At 39.6% G+C, this 22963-nt stretch overlaps 1 protein-coding gene and 1 non-coding gene across 2 annotated transcripts; both read left to right on the forward strand.

Annotated features, from left to right (window-relative positions):
* Positions 1-871: 871 nt before the first annotated feature.
* Positions 872-978, forward strand: LOC118485206. Its single transcript, XR_004875511.1, has one exon. It is a non-coding gene; the product is annotated as a small nucleolar RNA R71 (small nucleolar RNA).
* Positions 979-20803: 19825 nt separating this feature from the next.
* LOC110940005 (electron transfer flavoprotein subunit beta, mitochondrial) lies at positions 20804-22069 on the forward strand. The gene is made up of 5 exons (XM_022181565.2): positions 20804-20990; positions 21053-21337; positions 21412-21492; positions 21558-21652; positions 21730-22069. Exons 1-5 carry the CDS (start codon positions 20922-20924, stop codon positions 21953-21955), a joined length of 756 nt encoding a protein of 251 aa, XP_022037257.1. The 5' UTR covers positions 20804-20921; the 3' UTR covers positions 21956-22069.
* Positions 22070-22963: the final 894 nt, after the last annotated feature.

A 22963-nucleotide genomic window follows, 5' to 3' on the forward strand; every position in this document is an offset into this window, starting at 1 on the left:
AGAGGAGAAGTCTTCTCTTGTTGGGGCTGTGTTGTGCTTCCCTCAGTTGGCGGTGGTGGAGCTTCTTCGGAACCTATGGTACGGTTTCTTAACGTTATGAGATGGACTTGTGCTTTTGGGTTTGTTTCGGTATTACTTGGTAATGCGCCTTGTGGTCTCTCGGAGAAATTTTGAGCTAATTGATTTATTTGTTTTTCAATGTTTTGTATACTAGCTTGTTGATTTCTAAAATTCGATTCCAATTGTTGAAATCGATCCGAGTTTTTCTTTTCAGTGTCGGAGATGAGGCGAGATACAGTATCTTCAAGCCTTTCTCGTCCACCTTGTTGTTGAGGGAAATTTTGTGACTCATTTCTTGGTTATTGAAAGTTTGTTCGTTGGTTTAGGCTTTGTTGGTTACTACTATTGTCGGGTTCTCTCCAACCAAGGTTAGGGTGGTTATGCCATCCTTGGTTGTAGGTACCCGTTGGCGGACCCGACGGCCTAGGTCTATTATCAATGTAGTTTACCGACTCTGGTTGATCATCTGTTTCTTTCATACAACTCCAACTTTCATGTGGCCCACCATACCCTTCACAAGCCATAACCGAGACCGTTTTTTGTCATTTCTAACTTTTTGATTTTTGAAGAAAGGGTCTCGATTTGGGCTTGTAAAGAAGTGCTTTCATCAACCTTATGGGCGCCCCGGGCAATAGATTTATTGCCTCGGGGAGTGTGCCACTAAAAATTGGTTTGAGCAATTTCCTCAATTTGATTGTATATTTCATGTGGGCGGCGATTACCTAAAAGTCCCCCGGATCTAGAGTCAAGTGTTTGTCTTGTGTGTGGCAACAACCCATTATAAAAAGTGGATACTTGTTGCCATACCGCAAGACCGTGATGAGGACACTTTCGCAATAGCTCCTTGAACCTTTCCCAAGTTTCATATAAGGATTTCCCATCCTCTTGTGAATATGTATTAATTTCAGTCATTAATTTAGCCGTTTTAGCGGGAGGGAAATACTTATATAGAAATTTTGGGCTAGTTCATCCCAGGTGTTTACCGAACCAACTGGGAGGGCGTTGAGCCAAGCTCTTGCTCGGTCTTTTAGTGAAAATGGAAACATTCGAAGGCGGATGGCGTCATTTGATGCTCCATTGATCCGAAAGGTATCACATATTTCTAAGAAATTAGTAATATGTAGATGGGGATCCTCGTCCGCAAGCCCGTGGAAGGTTGCGGAGTTTTGAAGCATTTGTATCAAATGTGGCCGAAGTTCGAAGTTGTTAGCTTCAACATTCGGTGCATTGGTAGCGGCGCCGAGATTACCCACGGTGGGTCGTAGGTAATCCATGAGGGTACGTTGGTCTGCCATTAGAAGTAGGTCCCCCGAAACCTTCTCTTGGTTTTTAGCTTTAAGTCCTTTTCTGAGAAAGCGTCCGGGTTCTTCTAGAGGTTCTTTTATGTCTCTACTAGAACTGGAGCTCATACACTATGTAGAAGGTTCAGATGTGGTGTCCGGTTCCAAGTCCTGCAATAAAAACAGAAAAGAATGTTGGTCAGGAAGTTCACCACGGCCCCGTGCTCAGGGAACACGGCCTGTGGTCGGAGATACAGCGATTGTTTTCCAGATCCCTGTTAGTGGAAAATTGGACACGGCCCCGTGTTGCACCAACACGACCCCGTGCTCAGCTCTCTGTAACTCGGTAAATAAAAACTGCCAGTGACACTGCTGGGCACGGCCCGTGTCCGACCAGGCACGTCCCGTGCTGAGCTCTGTAGAAGCTGAAAAACTAAGAAAATCCTAAAAAAATAAAAATGATTAGGCCGCTGATTCCTAACTTTCTTAAAATCCTTGTGTCCCCGGCAGCGACGCCAAAAACTTGATGCGTGTCAGTGTGTATATAATTTAGGTATATATTTTAAGCCCTTTTTACACTTTTTAGCCAAGTCTTAAATTTATAAACACGATATTCACTAACGCTAAACACACATATGGGCAAGTGCACCCATCGTGGATGTAGTATAGTGTTGGTAAGATACCGAGGTCATCCAAGGACACAAGAGCTTTTAGTACCGGTTTATCCTCAACGTCTAATCAAATCAAAATGTTAGAAAAAGATTTTTAAACTAGAAAAATAAAACTAACTAAAATGCTGAAAAAGAAAATAAAAATAAAAACAGATAGACAAGATGGATCACTTGGATCCGACTCGTGTGTAGTGTAACCTTTGATTATTTTCGCACTTTTGCACTTGTTTAAGAGATTATGTTAGTTATTGTAGTAGGCCCCTCTTTTGAAGGTGACGTTACCCTCAACCCAGTAGTTTGAGTCAGCAAGGATACAATCCTAAAGGGTCGGATTATTGAAAGATAATTAATTAAGTTATTAATGCATAATGTGGTAGGCCCCTCTTTCGAAGGCGACGTTACCCTCGGCTAAGTAGTCTGAGTCAGCAGGGATACAGTCCTAAGTAGCCGGGTTAAAGTTTTAATAGTAGTTTAACTTATGAGGGGATCAAAGAGTTTGGACCCCCGCCATCCAATACCGTTGGGTATTGAAGGAGGTCCTACTAAATTTGATCCAGGTCCTTTGCAGGATCTATACACTGAACAATGGAAAGACTCTTACCAAACCGTTCCCTTAACCCCCGACCAGGTAGCCAACATACCTCCATATAGACCGTGGAGATATGAATGGTGAAAATCTTTTATTTTATATAGACAGTAAAATAATGTCAAGACACCACGGACAAACGATAAGGAAGAATCACCTTCAACATAAGAAACTAGTAATTAAAGTCATTAATACAAAGCCAATTAAAAAGTGCTAAAGATTAAAAATAAAAAGTATTACACTAAACACTTATCTTCACCAAGTGATGTAAGAGACTTAGGCAAACATGGCCTTTGATTGTCAAGAAGTCTTACGATCAATCTTGGATCCTGAGATGACTCACACACTCTATGATGGACAATGGATGATGGTGGTGGATGATGGTGTTGTGATGGTGGTGGGTGGTGGGTGAAGTGTGAGAGAGGTGGAGTGCCAAGAGATGAGTTGCAAGAGCTCCAAGCACTCCTATTTATAGGCTGAACAGAAGCTTGGGCACGGCCCCGTGTCCACTGGGCACGGCCCCGTGTCCATTCGACTCTCTCTCTTCATTAATTGCAATTCGCAATTTCATTAAATGTGTCTGCAACAGTTGACCACGCCCCCGTGTCCGCTGAGCACGGCCCCGTGGTGGGCAGTAGAAGCTTCTATCACTTTGTCTTTTCTGCTGACACTTGGGCACGCCCCCGTGCTCACTGAGCACGGGGCGTGTTCAGTCTTCTGTCTTCTTATTTTGCTTTGGAAAGATGCTGTCGGGAGGTCGGGCATGCCATGTTTGTTCCTTTTCTTGTATTTATGTTAGATTTAGATGTATTTTTGTTTCTGTTGTTCATTTGAACTCATTTAACCCTGAAAATACAAAAGAAAGACAAAAGCACACTTTTTCCAACATTAGTACTAAAAGGGTTAGTTTTATGCCACAATTGATGTAATTCATATGTTGCATTTTGTGCACATCACGCGCCTATACTGGAACTCTCCCCCTGTGCCCAAAGTGTACTTATCATCACCAATCAGGAGCTTATTGTCGCTATTGCATCAATTGCAACTGTTATGGTCACTTCACCCGCCACTGCCGCACAGGACCACGACCCCAAGGCATGCTAGCACTCCCCGCCCCGCCAACGCAGTTCGCACCCCATCAACCGCCGCACCAGACGCAACAACAACCGCGGCACCAGTAGCAGAAGCTCCAACGACAACTGCAACCCAAGTAGGAGTCTTCAACATCAACACCGACCAGACGCAGAATGACGCGGTTGATGGTACGACTCTTAATGTTAATTCTTACATTCTATACTCGTTCTATTTCTTGACGTCGCCATACTATGCGACGTTGACTCTCTCCCGCTCGCTCGCTCTCTCTCCCTCGTCCTCACACTTAGACTAAGTACACACACAGATTATATTAGTAACACTATATAGCAAATCACGATATAATGTGTTTTACCCTAACAACGCGTCGTTGGAATAAGTTACGATAAACGTGCCAGGATCGAACTAATCACGGGTGCACACGGGATTATTTTGGTAAGTGCACGGAGATCGTAGTAAGTTCTAATGATGCCATAACGTTAGAAGCATGGTTAAGCATGGTGGATATGCAGCTGGTACTTCCTATACATAAGCGTCTTAACCATGTCGACAAAGCGTGACATCTACTCACGGGACGGAAGTGGTGTCGTCGAAGCATGGTGGATACACCGCTGGTACTTCCTATATATAAGTGCTTTGTCATGCTAACAAATTTCCGTGAAGAAAATGCCATGTGGAGTTGAACGTTATTAGACCTCGTATACTATTGAGACTACTTTCAACACGCTAAACTCCTTTGCAAGGCGTAACATCTCATCGCATCTCAAATGCATCAACGCTAGACTTTCCGTAAGTCTACACGCATGCAATTGCACCTTTGCAGAAATCAAACTCGCTTCACTAACACTTTACCTCTCAAACACTTCAACGCTTTTCGCTTATTGCTTTTCGCGTATCGCTTATCGATTTTTGCTTTTCGCGTATCACTTATCACGTATCGCTTTTCGCTTATCGCTTTTCGCTTACCGCTTTTCGCTTACCGCTTATTGCTCATCGCGTGTTGCTCATCGCTTATCGTTTACCGCTTACCGCTTATTACTTGTCACACTCAACACTCACGTTGCCTCGATGCTTCAATCGCTGAATCATTCGCGCATACTCGTATCGCTAAACTGAGTTCATAAAAAACTTCATCGCTCAGTTTACTCAACCTTCCTCTCAAACTTAGTCCAACCACTAATCGCTTGGACCAAGGACACAAAGTCTATTAATACCATATCGACACACATGACATTGCTCCACGGGACAGAGGCAATATGGCTAAAACATGGTGGATACGCCGCTGGTACTTTCTATATATAAGTGTTTTAGCCATATTAACAAACTTTCGTGGAAAGGTGCCATGTGGGGCTCGACGCTAATTAAAACTTTTGTGCTGTTAAAACCTTTTGTAAAAACGAAATTTTTCTTACAAACTTTTTGGAACAAATGGAAACGTTTCTGAAAATTTTTAATTAAAACCTTTTTAGGCAAACAAAACTTTCTTGTAACGTTAGTTTAACAAACAACTTAGGTTTACACCACGTCATAAGAAACCTTGCGTAACTCAAGTTTTCCCTAAGATCTTTAGATAACTAAACAAAACTTTTTCTACAACGCTGGTGTGAACATCGACTCAGTCCAACGCCACACCGTACGAAAATTTCCCTAAACCAAGTTTTTCCTCAAAATCTCCTTGCAAATAAAACTTTTCGAGAACTTAAAATATTTTTGGATCACTAACTCGTGAATTACCATCCTTTAGTCAAAACGAATCGCCCTACTCATTGCTTTCCTCATGCCGCCGAGGCGCTTTCACTCGACAATCCTCAATCGATCGCTCGTTCATCCTCTGCTTACCCAAAAAAAACGCTTACTCGTGTTAATTCTCGCAGTCCTCCTTGTGAATAAATTTCAGGACGAAATTTCCTAAAGTAGGGGGAATGTAACAACCCGCACTTTCGCGCTTGTTACTCTCGCTATACTCGTTATGCTTAGCACCAGAGATTCGGATCATAATGTAAACTATATCGCAAACTACGCAACTACGCATATTTTCGCAAACACATCGCTTATTACGACGCGCTATATCGCAAACGCTTACATTTTTTGCATATACTATTACGCTATTGTTACGCAACTCGCAAACGCAAACGCAAACTCAAACTCGAAACGCAGTTACTGATGCTATGACATATCATATAATATTATTAGTTATATATAAATATCTAAGTACCAATACTTGTTTTGACGAAACGCGCAACTCAATTTATCGCACTGAAGCACAACATAACACGACACTACTTATCTCACTAAAACGCTTAAAGTACCCGCAATGGTTAACGCAACAAAACGCACCAAACGTGACGAAAGTTGGAAAACTAACAAACGCAATTCGGCTGTCCGAATGGACATCCGCTCGGATGACCATCCGCTCGGATGACAATTCGACCGGATGGCCATTCGATCGGCTGAACCCATCCGAATGGAACCCATTCGATCGACAAAGCCATCCGATCATAATCCATTCGAAATCGCACCACCTTAACTCTCACCCTCACCTATAAATAGGGCCATTGTGTCTCGTTTCAACACTTAGGTTCACTCATTCGCTCCCCAAGGCTCTGTCTCGATTCAAGGCTATTTCGTAAGTATTTCTCTTCAAATCTTGTACAATCATCATCACTACTGTAACATCTCTCAAAATGGAAATCCAAAATCCGACCCGTTTTAAATTTTGAATCCTAACCTTTGAACCAACGGAAATTTTTCGCGAAATGAATAATCGTTGAAAGATTTTTATCCTAATTTAATGCGTTTATAAATATGGTTAATTATTTATTTGTTTAAATAATTAAACTAATTAATTTTACCATTAAAAAAAGTTACTTTTTCTTTAATTAATTAATTAATTTAAAGATTTATATTAACTAAGTTAGTTTATTTAATATTAGAAATGAGTTTTTAAGGTTATATGATTAACCAAGTTAACTTATCAAGTTAATTAAGTCCTTAAACTTAAGGGACCATTTGTGTATTTATCAGAAGAGTATAACAGGGACTAAATGTGCAATAAAACAAGTTACTGAAACAAAAAACAAAAAGAAAACCGTGAACCGCGGGACTGGAACCCGGGTTCACCGTTCGGCAAACAGCATACAAACCACTCCACTACAGCTTCCTTTGATACAAGTTCATTAATCAATTCATTATTAGCACGCGATAAAGGCGGGATTTGAATTTGCCGCCCAACAATGTCAACGAAGGAACAGCTGTTATTTCCTTCTTTTCTCAGCCATGGTTTCCTTCTTAAACTCCCTGATTTCTCGAAACATAATCATTGTCCGCGTTTCCTTTTCGGTTACAATCACGAGTCGGTTCTCTTTACCCGTCTCCATTCATTCACGTAATTAGGAAACTTGTCAACTTCCAAACAAGAAAACCAAAACGCGTCTTTATATACGACCCTCACACACTCTCTGTCCTTATCTTTTCGACACAACCCCACAACATCTTCACACCAACCTTACTCCCTTGCCGGAGAAGCTAGTCGTCGCGGGAGAAAAAGCCGCCGTCACCGGAGACCGAGAAGACGACCGGAATTCACGTGGAACACAAACCGCCACGTTCGGTTAATCGCCCTCGTTCGTCCTCTTGGATTTCTTTACTCGTGCGTTATTCTACAAGAAATCGCAACGCAATCACAGTGAGTATACTCGATCCCTTTTTTTATTCTTATCACTTTTGGGTGTAACATGTATTTTATACAAAAACACGCAACGTTTGAATCTTGTTTTATCACACTCTATCCACATTTAAACATGAAACAATTTGATGCTTGTAAACTCATATGCTATGCAAGTTGAACGTGTTAATCTCAATGCCCTTGAGTCTTGGGGTATTGTGAAGTTGAACGATATTTGAACGACGTTGAACGATATTAAACGATGTTGAACGATATTGAATGGCAAAGTAGTAACTTGTATCATATTATTCATGTTGGATATGAGCACATTTAAACATTTTATTCTACTATGCTGTGTATTAAACTTGTATACTCACCAACATTTTTTTGTTGATGTTATTTTAATACATGTTGGAGGTTGATAGACAAGATGATGAAGGAATCAAGTTTGGATGGACTAGATACCCATTTTAATAATAAACCATGTTTGTTGCAATTTGTCTTTATTTGAAACAATGTATTTGAATTTAGTCATTTATAAAATTTGATTTAATCTATTTTGTCACAATTAGTGTTATGATGCTTTTGAGCGATTTGTTCGACTCATCCCGATGTTTCCGCCATCGGTTGAGGTGTGACAACTACACACTTCTACATCATTTTCTCCATCAAAATCACACATTTTCTTCTCGAAATCGCCTGATTTGGACTCCTTAAAGGTGGTTCTCCTTCAGTTGCTTATGCAAACTGTTGTGTGACATCATCTCATCAAGATTGGTTCAGATCTAAAGGATTTCCACACTATTCAACACGAATCTCAACAAGATCTCTCATTTTTCAACTATTTTAAACTTCTCTACACTTTTCTACTAAAAACCGATGGAATCTGGACTCATTCAGACTCTCTACTCATTTTCTAGTTGAGAGCCGGCTTGAAAACGGATTTCCATCAGAGAGATGACCGATTAACGGGTTGAACATGAAATCCCATCAGGAACAGTGAATCTGATCGAATGTGGTGATTCCCATTCAATCGAATGAGCTGGACCTTGGTGTGTTTTCCGTTGTTTGACACGTCGTCACGCCGTCTCCGTTGACGCAAAGCTTGACACTTAGAAAATTTTATCAAAATTCAAACAACAGACCATTGGATCGAATGGCCATCCGTTCGGATGGACTACCCTTTATAACTTTCAAGACTTGAACTATTTTGACGAAAACTTTAAACTACAAATTCCTCAATCGAATAGCCATCCGATCGAATGGCCATCCGTCCGGATGACCATCCGACTGGATGACTTGGCATCTATACATTCCATTGTTTAAACACTACAACGAAAACTTCAGATTTTCAAAACAATTTACAAACACCCACATTATCGCAACCCCCGACCCCTGCCTCGGGAGGCGGGCGGCCGCGGCCTACTCAAAGATGGTGGTATCGGTGTTTATCATTATTTGGCAGCGGAATTTTCATCAGGACGGTAGTTAGAAAATATTTTATCAGAGTAAAACACCACATTTTATAATAACAATAAATATATTGGGATAAAACCCACGTTTTTGTTACAAACAAGTTTATAGGGATAAACCCTATTTTATTAAAATAAAACATCTTCTTTATTTAGGTAACTCTTTAGCCACTTTTCCAAGCCTTCAGTGCTGTCCAGCTGGCTTCTATTTGGCTTTCACATTTTGTTACCTGAAACGCGTTTAAAAACATTTTGTAAGTGGGAAATACTGGTGAGTGAATCCCAATTTAATCAAGACAGGTTTTATCAGTTTACAGTATTGAGGGCGATCTCGCAATTACATTTGTTTATTTTTCTACTTTAATTACCACCCACGGTACTGTCAACACGACTTGTGGTCATGTTACTACTCACAGTGTAGTAACAAATTTTGTATACAAAACCCCAACATACCGACGATAATTGTAGAAATTACAAATACTCAATCACTGTGAAATATAATTTAAAAATATCGAGGCTTTATAAAACAGTTTGCAAAAAGGAGGATTACTCACATTGCTATCTTAGGTAATTTCCTGTGGCTTCCTGGCTATAATCTATAAATTTTTAATAATGCACACGTATTAGTATAATACCCAATTTTTTTAGAATAGTTATACCCTCCCTGAGACAGAACTCCAACGACTACCTCGGGCAGAGCCTCAACAGCCGTTACGGAGTGCTAGATCAATCGGGCAGCGTATCTAATACGTAACCGGGGGTTATGATACTTACAACGAGGCAGAGCTTCACTATTTAGGAGGGTATTATGCCCGATACTACTTTAAATATTCAGAATTTTGAGAGAGAATTCGAGTTGTGAGCGAGTTTGGACTGAAGGCCGATCAAATCAATTGCTAGGTCCTGACTGATGGTTTCTCGAGCCCCGCGTAAGCCTTGGCTTACTTCTACGCAAATCTCAAACACAGGGCCTAGCTTTGTCGAATCAGAAGTGTAGCATGTCCAAGTGTTATGCCACGTGGCGAGCTAGGGTTTCGCCACCCGTCACTCGGTCGCGGCCCGCGAAGACTCAAGGGTAGTTTGTCGCGCCCCGCGACAGACTCATTTTATTGTTTTTTTTATTTTATTTTTAATTATATAAAGGTATTTTGGGACCGGTTTTCGTATACGAAGTGTATTTTAGGACGTATAGGGACATTCTAAATATTTTTAGAGTGTCAAAAATATTTTAGGAGGGTTGTTATATCCTCCCCACCTTGTTTTAGAACTCTTCCTCGAGGTCTACTGGAATAGGTGTGGATATTTCCTTTGCATTTCCGATTCAAGCTCCCATGTGTACTCTGGTCCTCTGTTGGAATCCCATTTTACTTTGACTAGAACTAGTCTCTTGTGTTTGAGATTCTTGACTTTTCTGTCTTCAATCTGTAGAGGTTTCTTTATAAATTTAATCTTTTCATTTACCTCTATGTCCTTAAGAGGTACTACTAATGATTCATCGGCTAAACACTTTTTGAGATTGCATACATGAAATACATTACGTATTCCTGCCATTTCTTCTGGCAGTTGTAGCTGATAAGCTACTGGTCCTATCCTTCTGATAATCTCAAAGGGTCCAACGTACCTGGGGCTTAGCTTTCTTCTTTTGATGAATCTCACTACTCCTTTCCAAGGAGAAACCTTTAATAAGACCTTATCTCCTACCTGAAATTCCAACGGTTTTCGTCTGTAATCTGCATAACTCTTTTGTCGATCACGTGCTGCCTTCAGTATTTCCTTGACTTGAGTAATTTTGTCTGTTGTTTCTTGTACTATCTCGGGTCCAGATAGTTGCTTTTCGCCAATTTCAGCCCAACAGACTGGAGTTCGGCACTTTCGTCCATAAAGTGCTTCGAATGGTGCAGCATTGATACTGGTATGATAGCTGTTATTGTAAGAAAATTCTATTAATGGTAGATGATCGTCCCAACTTCCTCCAAAATCAATTACACAAGCTCTAAGCATATCTTCCATTGTCTGAATTGTCCTTTCGCTTTGCCCGTCCGTTTGAGGATGATAAGCAGTGCTTAGATTTAGCTTGTTTCCCATTGCTTTTTGGAAACTAGTCCAAAAATGAGAGGTAAAACGGCTATCACTATCAGAAACAATTGATAAAGGAATTCCATGTAATGAAACTATTTCATTTACATATAACTTGGCTAATTGTTCCATACTGAAAGTTTCCTTCATTGGTAAGAAATGAGCTGACTTGGTTAGCCTGTCTACAATCACCCAGATTGTATCATTACCTTTTGGGTAATTTAGTAACAAAATCCATTGTTATCAATTCCCACTTCCACATTGGCATTTCTAACTGCTATAATAAACCTGAGGGTTTCTGATGTTCAGCTTTAACTTGTGAACAGGTTAAGCACTTAGAAACATAAGCTACTATATCCTTTTTCATTCCTATCCACCAGAAATTCCTTCTTAAGTCTTGGTACATCTTATCACTCCCAGGGTGTATTGTATAATTAGACTTATTGGCTTCTTCTAATATTCGGTGGCGTAGGTTTCCTCGTTTAGGTATCCAAATCCTTTCCTTATGGAATCTCCAAATTCCACCTGTTCCTCATTCTAATTCCTTAATCATTCCTTTCAATTTTTCAGTATCATCCTTGATTACTGATTCCTGTGCTTCTCTAATCTGTTCGTTTAAATCTATCTGCACATTCAATTTAAGAGAACGTACTCTTTTTGGTTTTTCATGATACTTTCGACTTAAAGCATCATGTCACGGCCCCCGACCCGGTTTTACTCGTTTCAGGAGCCGCGGGACAGAAATCCCGTGATATTTATTTATGTGATTTTAGCAGCGGAATTTTAACATCAGGATCGTTGTAAAGCTAAAAACTTTTCCCGATTATTTTTATTTTACAATTTGGGATAAAACCCCGATAATTTACAATACATAAGTTTTAGTGATAAATCCTTGTTTCGAAACATATCTCTTTATTTTATAATGAGCCACTATTTTAAGCCTTGAAATGCTCCTCAGCACTTTTCCTGATTTACAGTAGATCACCTGAAACATGTTTGAAAAAGGTTTTGTCAGCGGGGAAATACTGAGTGAATCATTCTATTTACTAAAACGACACTTTTGTTATAATTCACAGTATTAAGAGTTTTTACATATGTTTATTATCAACCAACTTTCAAGAATAGGTATTTGTCACAGACCAGCTCTGTGACTGTGGTCATATCACCATTGGCTGTCCCAATGAGTGACGTATATCACTTACTTTTAGGCTTGCCCACCTAATGTGATTAAAACAATAGTAATACTGTGCACAATACCCCACATACCGGCTGTAATTTGGTGATTACATAAACTTAATCACTGTAATTATAACTTTTGGAAAATAATTTGGAGTATTGTAAAACAGTTAATAAAAAGAGAATGACCCACATTGCAGATTTAGTATGGATAGAATATGATTTAGCCCTGTTAACCTAATTTCAACAATAATGTACACGAAACAGCGTTAGTGATCAATACAGCAGTTACGATAACTCACGAGATCAAATTCTCACAATGAACGACAAAGTGCAATACTTAAACAGTCATCGATTTAACGACGAATGACAAAGTATAACCCAATGTGGGCGGCACTTAAACATTCTTTGGATATATTGATCTCGGAAAATGAATCGTAATAGCGATCGAGTAATTACCCTGTTTTGCGGCAGCGATTCGAGTGCGGTGTGTGTTTAATTTGTATTATAAGAACTGTAAAACGATGTACAGAAGGCTTTTGGCCAACGTTTTAACTCCCAATTTCAAGTCCCGAAGTCGGCTATTTATAGCCAGAAAATAGCCTTGCTTACGGACCGTATGCTTCTACCCTTACGGTCCGTAAGGGAAGCACATATGCTTACGGTCCGTAAGACATTTTCCTTTACGGTCCGTAAAGGGTGCACTCTATATTGTAGAGTAGCCTAGTCAGTGGTATAGGCTTGGTGAATCAACAAAATTCGAATTTCAGTATATACAACGCACATTTAAAGATAATTATCAAGTAGGGTTTAATCCCCCTGAGTTTTAGGGGCCCTGATCCTGATTCCAATTGTTCCGAAAATTTTAGGGTTAATGCGGAATTACTTGGGTGTCTCAATTAGGGTTTCCTTATTTACTAATTATCACTCTAATTATTAATTTTAATGAGAGTTGTTACATCCTCCCCACCTTAGGAAAAATCTCGTCCTCGAGATTCTTTGAAACAGCTGAGGGTATTTCTGCTTCATTTCTGACTCCAGTTCCCAGGTGTATTCCGGTCCTCTCTTTGAATTCCATTTGACTTTCACCAATACCAGTCGCTTGTGTTTGAGAAACTTAACTTTTCGGTCTTCTATTTGTAAAGGTTTCTCTTTGAATTTCAGCTTTTCGTTTACTTCTACATCTTGAAGAGGTACTACCAGGGATTCGTCTGATAGACATTTCTTGAGATTGGATATATGAAATACATCATGTACTCCAGCTAGTTCTTCTGGTAGTTGTAAACGATAAGCAACTGGCCCTATTCGTTGGATTACTGAAAATGGTCCAACATATCTGGGACTCAGTTTTCCTTTCTTACCAAATCGTACTACTCCTTTCCCAGGAGATACCTTCAATAGTACTTTATCTCCTATCTGGAATTCAAGTGGCTTGCGACGATTGTCTGCATAGCTCTTCTGGCGATCTCTGGCTGTTTTCAATCTTTCCTTGATTTGAGTTATCTTGTCTGTGGTTTCTTGCACCATTTCTGGTCCTGATAATTGACTTTCTCCTATTTCTGCCCAACATACGGGAGTTCTGCACTTGCGTCCATACAGTGCTTCGAATGGAGCGGCTTCGATGCTTGAATGATAACTATTATTATAGGAGAATTCGATTAATGGTAAATGGTTATCCCAATTACCACCAAAGTCAATTACACATGCTCGGAGCATGTCTTCTAGAGTTTGGATCGTCCTTTCACTTTGTCCGTCTGTCTGTGGATGATATGCAGTACTTAGATTCAGTCGAGTTCCCATTGATTCTTGGAAACTTGTCCAGAAACGGGAAGTGAAACGACTATCTCTATCCGATACAATGGAGAGTGGAACTCCATGTAAGGATACTATTTCTTCTACATACAACTTGGCTAACCTTTCCATACTAAAGGTTTCCTTTATTGGTAGAAAATGAGCGGATTTGGTTAGTCGGTCTACGATCACCCAAATGGCATTGTTACCTTTCCTGGTTTTGGGTAACTTAGTAACAAAGTCCATTGTTATGAGTTCCCATTTCCATACAGGCATTTCTAACTGTTGTAGTAGACCTGAGGGTTTCTGATGTTCGGCTTTAACTTGTGAACAAGTTAAACACTTAGATACATATTTGGCTATATCCTTTTTCATTCCTATCCACCAAAAATTACTTCTTAAATCTTGGTACATCTTATTATTTCCTGGGTGTATGGTATACCTAGATTTATGAGCTTCTTCTAAAATCTTTGATCTTAAATTTCCTTGTTTAGGTACCCAAATTCTGCTTTTGTGGAATTTCCAAATTCCATCATTTCCTCGTTCTAATTCTTTTAGGTAACCTTTCATTCCTTCGGCATCGTCCTTAATTGCCGTTTCCTGAATTTCCTTCAATTGTTCCATTAAATCTACTTGTAGATTTATTCTAAGGGCACGAACTCGCCTTTGCTTCTCATGATACTTACGACTTAAGGCGTCTGCGACTACGTTTGTCTTTCCTTCGTGATATTGAATATCACAGTCGTAATCACTTAGGATTTCCATCCATCTTCTTTGCCTCATGTTTAATTCTTTTTGCCCAAATATATATCTTAAACTCTTATGATCTGTATAAATAGTAAACTTACTTCCATACAGATAATGTCTCCATATCTTAAGGGCAAAAACTATAGCTCCTAATTCTAAATCATGAGTCGTATAGTTTTCCTCGTGCTTTTTCAATTGTCTGGAAGCATACGCAATTACCTTCTTGAGTTGCATCAACACACATCCGTATCCTAATTTTGAAGCATCACAATATACCTCAAAATCTTCTGTTCCTTCTGGCAAGGCTAAGATTGGAGCATTGGTCAATTTCTGCTTTAAGATTCTGAAGGCTTCTTCTTGTTTAGGTCCCCACTCAAATTTAGTGGCTTTACAGGTTAGCTTAGTTAATGGTACAGCTATCTTGGAAAAATCCTTAATAAACCGTCTATAATATCCAGCTAATCCTATAAAACTTCTAATTTCTATTGCAGTTTGCGGAACCTTCCAATTGGTAATTGCTTCTATCTTAGCAGGATCTACGTGAATACCTTCGTGATTCACCATGTGTCCTAAGAATTGCACTTCTTGTAGCCAAAATTCACACTTTGAGAATTTAGCGTACAACTTTTCTTTTGTTAACAAAGTTAAGAGTGCATGCAAGTGCTGACAATGTTCGACCTGACTTTTTGAATAAATAAGTATATCGTCTATGAAAACAATTACAAATTTATCCAAATATGGTTTACAGATCCTGTTCATCATGTCCATAAATGTTGCAGGTGCATTTGTTAATCCAAAGGGCATGACTGTAAACTCATAATGTCCATACCTAGTCCTAAATGCAGTTTTAGGTATGTCTTCTTCTTGAACCTTTAGTTGATGATATCCGGAGCGCAAGTCTATCTTAGAAAAATATTTAGCGCCTTGTAATTGATCGAAAAGATCATCAATCCTAGGTAATGGGTATCGATTCTTAATGGTAACCTTATTCAATTCTCTATAATCGATACACATTCTCATTGATCCATCTTTCTTTTTCACAAACAACACCGGTGCACCCCAAGGGGATGAACTAGGTTGTATAAATCCTTTGCTTAGTAATTCATCTAATTGCTTTTTCAATTCTAACATTTCGGTAGGAGCTAATCGATAGGGTGCCTTGGCTATCGGTGTAGTTCCTGGAATTAGATGAATCCTAAATTCTACCTTTCTATCTGGTGGTAGTCCAGGTAAATCTTCTGGAAAAACATCTGGGTATTCTGAGACTACAGGAATTTCCTTAAGTTCTTTTCCTTTAGTACAAATGATTACTGAAATCATATATACTATTCCTTGTTTCTGTTCATAATTGGCAACTTTCATTACTGATATGAACTTTAGTGGCTTCCGAGGTTTATCTCCTAAAATCTTAATTACTTCTCCAGTAGGTGTTTGAATTTCTATAGAGTTTCTATCACAAATGATTTGAGCATGGTTGGCTATTAACCAATCCATTCCTAACACAACATCAAACTCGGCTAATTTCATAGGCAATAGGTTTGCACTAAATTTATGACCTAAGAGTTCTATTTCTACTTTTTGCAAAACCTGATAGATTTTGACTGAATTCCCATCTGCAGTTTCGACTGTAAAAATCTGCCTAACGGTAGTTAAAGGTAACTTAAGAGCTTGACAGAACGAAGTATTTATAAAACTTTGGTTTGAACCAGAGTCAAATAATACTTTTGCATAAACGTTGTGAACTAGAAACGTACCGGCGATAACATCCGGAATGAGCTCTGCTTCTTGAGTAGTTAACTGGAATGCTCTGGCATTCTTCTTAGTAGCTCCTTCAGCTGCCTTGGGTTTGTTATCTACTGGGTTAACTAACTTAGGACATTCTGGTTTGATATGTCCAGCTTCCCCACAATTGTAACAAATTATGGATTTCTTTCTGCAGTTTTCTTCCCGATGTCCTGTTGTCTTGCAAAAATTGCAAAGTTTGTTACATTTTCCAAAATGTTTCTTTTTGCAAATTTTGCAGAATGGCACAGTTGAAGATTGTCCTGTTCCTCTCTTTTTGAAATTACTACTATTACCCACCCTAAATCCTTGGGTAATTTTCTGAGCTAATTCCTTCTTCCTATCTTCATCTCTTGTGCGTATCAGTTCATCAGTTAAGGTGTTAGCTAATTCTACTGCATTGTCAATAGTGTGAGGTCTCACAGCCTTAACGATATTTCGAATTTCGCTAATTAATCCCCAAATATAGCGAGAAATGAGTACCGGTTCTGGCGAAGCCAGGTTAGGTACCACTCTAGTATATTCAAAGAATGTCGAAGTATAACCACGACAATCCACACCTATCATCCGATGAGTTAGGAACTTATTTGCATTTGTTCCTTTTCATACTCAGGACAGAATTTTCTTTCTACCAGACTCTTGAATTCTTCCCAAGTCATAGCATAAGCCCTATTTCTTCCTTTAGCTTGTAACACGGTGTTCCACCATTCCAGTGCTTCTTCTTTAAACAGATTTGAGGCGTACATGACTTGATCATCTTTGGCACACTTGCTTATTGCAATCACTGCTTCGGTTTTCTCTAACCAACGCAGCGATGCAGTTGCCCCTTCATTGCCTGCAAATTCAGTGGGTTTACAAGCAAGAAATTCTTTGAAAGTGCAACCAGGTGTTGCAACCTTTCGCTTTTTAGGGAGCGACGTGTGCTGGGTTTCATTATCATGATTAGCAAGATTACTACCCTCGTTTATACTATTACTGAAGTTATCCTTAATAGTATGTTTACTAGGAATAATATGTTGCGGTTCGATTGGATTTTTCACAGCGGCAACAAATGCTGGAATAGAATTAGCTATCCCTTGAGCAACAATATTTTCAATATCTTGTCTAGTCATATATTGATCTCCTGGATGTTGCTTCAATTGATTAACCTCATTTACTGGTTCATTACCACTATTTGTCATCTGATGATATATAATAATTTTTATTAGTATTTGATAAATAGTAATCATACATAAACAATCAAACAATTTATAATACACGTATAGTCAAAACTATCGATTTCTCGATTCCATTTCATATCCGTTATAGTATGCATCACTACACATAGATATTTTACAAAGTTTTATTTGGAGTTATGTTACAGACTGATTTCACTATTTACTATACTATTACACAACTATAGTTTACCACTTTCCTATCCCTCACCATTTGTTGTTCTAAAAACGCATTTCCCTTTCATCATACTTCCAAGCAACCTGTCCCCCTATCTCTCGGATTCTATTCCCTGCATCCATCAACTCTTCACCGAAATGGCGAAGTTCAGCCATATTCTCAGTGCTCATTGGTGGATTAGGTAGGGGTTCTGGATCGAATTGCGGAAGGAAAGAATAAGGGTCGTTGACAATATTTTGAAATTGCCAATCATTTGTCCACCATTCTTCCATTTCTACAGGTTGGGCGTGGACTATTGGTTCTGGGATTGCTGGTGCAAAATTCATAGGGAGTGGATTTTCACTAGGATAGGTAAAAACATTCGTATTGACAGGCTGAATAGTCTCACAGTTTGCCAATAGAAAATCTATTTCATCCTGAAAAGTTATTCCCTGGTTTTGGTTTTGATTGGAGCTCTCTCCGATTTCTATCTGGGTTGGTCTAGAACCTTGCCCTACTTCTATTTCTATATCTTTAGAATATTCCTCAAACTGTATCTCCATTTCGAGAGAGAATTCGAGTTGTGAGCGAGTTTGGACTGAAGGCCGATCAAATCAATTTATACGGCCTGACTGATGATTTCTCGCGCCCCGCATAAGCCTTGGCTTACTTCTACGCGGCTCGCAAGCTAGGGTACGTAGGGCCTAGCTTTGTCGAATCTCAAGTGTAGCCTGTCCGAGTGTTATGCCACATGGCGGGCTAGGGTTTCGCCACCCGTCACTCGGTTGCGGTCCGTGAAGACTCAAGGGTAGTTTGTCGCGCCCTGCGACAAACTCATTTTATTGTTTTTAATTTATTTTTATATATATAAAGATATTTTGGGACCGATATTCGTATACGGGGTGTATTTTAGGACGTATAGGGACATTCTAAATATTTTTAGAGTGTCGAAAATATTTTAGGAGCGTTGTTATACACATCTCATTCGAATGGCCATCCGTTCGAATGGTCATCCGCTCGGATGACCATCCGCTTGGATGACCATCCGCTCGGATGACCATCCGATCCAATGGGAACTTAACCATTCGGATCACCATCCGAACACCCTATCATTCGACACTCTGTTACACGCTATTCAACGCTTACACTATTGTTCTATGCCCATGCTAACTCCAACGCGCTCCCTTCAATCCAATTAAGGCTATGTTTATTTGTTAAACACATACTGTGAGTATACTTGAACCCTTTTTCGCTTAATGCACTTTTGGGTGTAACATACGTTCTCTATTAAAACACAACGCTTAAACACATTTCAAACGCTAACCACACTCGCATGTTATACGTGAAAAGTTGAATTATTTGATGCTATGCTTATACAATGTTACGTGCCCTACCGCCTCTAGCAACGATAGTACTATAGTTTGGACTCAGCACCTGTCGTGGACAGGGGTTGCTAGGGATCACAACACACTCAACTTCACGTGTTTGTAGTGATGAACACGTGTCGCGCATACCTCAAAATGTAGTCTCGTGGTTAGGATGTATCATTGTTGGTGGCTTACTTTATTCGCCTATTATGTGTTACATGCTGGTTATGCGTAAACGCTTTCTATACTATTTCTATGCAAACTTGTATACTCGCCAATACTTTTTGTATTGACTTTATTTTAACGTATGTTGCAGGTTAATCGCAGTTTATCTCGAATCAAGACTAGGAAGTCTAGAAACTCACATAAAATCTAGGTTGTCGAATTTGTATTGTTTGAGAGACATGAAATCTGTATGACTATTTGCTGGAATATTGTTTATTAGTATAGGATAATGAACACATTAAATATTGTCACTAAATAGTTGTTATGGATTCTGTTGAGCAATCTGATTCGCCTAGTTCCGCGCCCCGATGATTCCGCCATCGGTTGGGGTGTGACATTGACAACAAGGAATATCCTTTCTGTTTCTTCTATGACGACCGTTAGTGTTTCTAGAAGATTACCGGAGCTGGCGCTCCTTGAGTGGAGCCACGTGTCCGGGTTGTCGTCCTTGTTGTCTCCCTGACATCAGCAGGTGAGTGGAGATCATGGGGCAGGCGTCGCCGCCCCTGATAAGTTCCACGTAGGCATCCTTGTGTACCTTCTTGTCTCCTGCACGATTGTTGATCGTGGAGCACGATAGGATACAGCCTGTTGGACGCTGATTGGCTCACTCCTCTGCCACTCGAACCTTTCGTGCTTCCTGAAATGAACCTGCGCCGCTACCCTCGCGTGGCCTCTAGAGCACATCCAAACAGCCGGCGCAAAGTCTGAGGAGTGAGGGTTTTCATCCAGGACGCTAAGTGTAGAATCTGAGCTTTGACATTGCTTGGGCCTCGCGCGCGACTTAGGTTTTACCTATTTAGTCGGCGCGGGGTCTGTAGGCATGTCAGATTGATGTATTAGGAGTATGGTCTTGCGCGCGACCTGGTAGGTCTGCGCGGCTTTTTGGAACCATACCCCTTCAGACATGTTTACTTAACCTTGTGACTTGAATATTTTTATCGATGTTTCAACAATAAATTTTTTAAATGCTAATGCACATGTTGTCAAAACCAGCCCTTAGATACTTTCCAGTGTATCTACACCTACAACGCAATGTGTTAATGAATTTGTTTTCAACTTTTTATGGTTTCAGTTGACTTAAAACACGTGTCCAAATCCTTTGGAGTGACTTTATTATTTGGGTGTTCATATTCATTTGCTATACCGAGTGTTAGTACCGTATTGATATCAGATTAAACCAAACCGATCTGACCGAATTCTATTCATTAAAGTTATTTTAACGATTGCGTCTAGATTTTTGTTTAAATTTTTTAAAACGTCGCGCGGATGTAACTTATGTTTATTTGGTGATTAAATAAAAGGTAGCACACTTACTTTGATTTAAGGAAAAAGAAAAAAAAAAAACAGAATAAACAATAACCCACTAGTTATTTATTGTTGGATGTTCAATTTGGAAAAAAATGACAATTTAATGTAGAGGTGTCATCTTAATCATGATTCGTGTGTGTAGTTTTTTAAATAAATAAATAAATAGGACAGAAGGGGTATATTGCATTCCACAAGTAGAACACGAAATCTTATAGATCGAGCTTCTTATCGATTCAATAGATAGACCAAGATGAAGATCATGGTGGCGATCAAGCGGGTGGTTGACTACGCCGTCAAAATCCGAATCAAATCCGACAAGGTAAACCAACAAATCGAAATTGGGAAAAATTATTATTTCCTTTAATCGATGTTAATCTGTAGACTGGGGTTGAGACAACAAACGTGAAGATGTCGATGAACCCCTTTTGCGAAATAGCACTTGAAGAGGCGCTGAGAATGAAAGAGTCTGGGGTTGCGTCGGAGGTGATTGCAGTGAGTATGGGTCCCACCCAGTGCGTGGACACCCTTCGCACCGGTCTAGCCATGGGTGCAGACCGTGCCATTCATGTGGATGCACCCTCAACGCTTTACCCACTTACAGTTGCTAAACTTCTTAAAGCCCTTGTTCAGGTTGAGAAGCCTGGCCTCCTCATTCTTGGCAAGCAGGTTCTTTTCCTTTTTTTGGGTGTTGGTGGTTAATTACTTAATTGTTACTTACTTGTTGGTTGAGAAATGTGCAGGCGATTGATGATGATTGTAACCAAACAGGGCAGATGGTGGCCGGCCTTCTAAACTGGCCTCAAGGGACCTTTGCATCCAAGGTTAGTCGTCTCATAATACATCAAACTTGTTGGTTTGTAAGATGTTTGATTTATCATGTGTGAAGGTTGTTGTGGACAAAGAGAAGAAAGCAGCAACAGTGGATAGAGAGGTGGACGGCGGTCTTGAAACTTTGTGTTTAGACTTGCCTGCAGTCATCACGTAATTTGTTTCTTTCTTACTTACTACTTAAGCAGCGAGTGTGAGTGATTTGTTTTTTGACGTGAATGTGAATGCAGGACGGATCTAAGGCTGAACCAGCCAAGGTACGCAACACTGCCCAACATAATGAAGGCAAAGTCAAAACCGATAAAGAAAATGAGCCTGGCGGAGTTAAACGTAGACCTGAGATCTGATTTGGAGGTTGTTCAAGTGACTGCGCCCCCGGTGAGAAAGGCTGGGGTCATACTTTCCTCTGTGGATGAACTTGTAGACAAGCTCAAGAATGAAGCCCATGTCATCTAACCATTTGTTTTCTTTCATAAATGTGTATTTACGCCCGCCTGATTGTCAAAACTTAAATGCCATTTCTCATCAATTAACTTTTTAATACAAGTCAAAATTGGATTGTTTAGTTTACAATTGGTGTTCAATTCTTCTGTTTCCCACAAATATCTAGCAAAAGGGTTACTGGATTCAAATGAAGCAACTCCTTTATAGCAAAATTCAGATTTAGAGAGGTGCAAACCATTGATTTTAACTGCTAATTTTACTTTACAAACACATTTGCAGTTTCAATCATGCACATCACATGTTTGTTAAAATGCTATGTGAGATATTATTGATATGCCGAGGGTTCTTGGCTAGTGGCATCAGGTGTTTATCTCCGTCAAAGTGGTGCACTAGTGCGGGTTGAAGTCTCACTAAGGGGACGATAGGTGAATTTTGAGAGTACTTTTTTAGGGGTTGTGTGTCTTTCCTGTTATACGAAGAAAGAAAGATGGTATTAAAATAATATGATCTTTTAATTGATTTTGCTGAACTCTTGTTTTTTTTTTTTTTTTTTTTGAACGGCAAATTTCTTTTAAGCTCTATCGTTCGTGTGGCTTGAAACCAAGAACTCTCCCTTTCAAACCCAGATGTTTGCAGACTTTGTCTTTACTAATGGACCAACACCCCATATTGACTTTGGTTGTTAATAGAACATACAATCCAATATGTTATATATTGTCTACACTTGCAACACATTGGACTATCCTAAAACTTCCTTTATCCTAAAATGCTTGATTATTTTGAATGGAGAAATGCTTATAGAAGTATTCAACAATTTGCCCTTATGAATCTGTAATCATACTAACAATGATAACACAAATAGTAATGATGGGTGGTGGCAATTAGGAATGAGCTTGATACCAGTACAAATACCGAAAGTATCGGTACCAACAAAATTTGGTTTGGTACATGGCCTTCCATTTTAACGCTGGCCTTCCACCTTGGCCTACCATTTTGAACGCCGGTTACCTGTATTTGGGG

Source organism: Helianthus annuus, chromosome 12 (genome assembly GCF_002127325.2).
Source record: "Helianthus annuus cultivar XRQ/B chromosome 12, HanXRQr2.0-SUNRISE, whole genome shotgun sequence".
Taxonomy (NCBI): domain Eukaryota; kingdom Viridiplantae; phylum Streptophyta; class Magnoliopsida; order Asterales; family Asteraceae; genus Helianthus; species Helianthus annuus.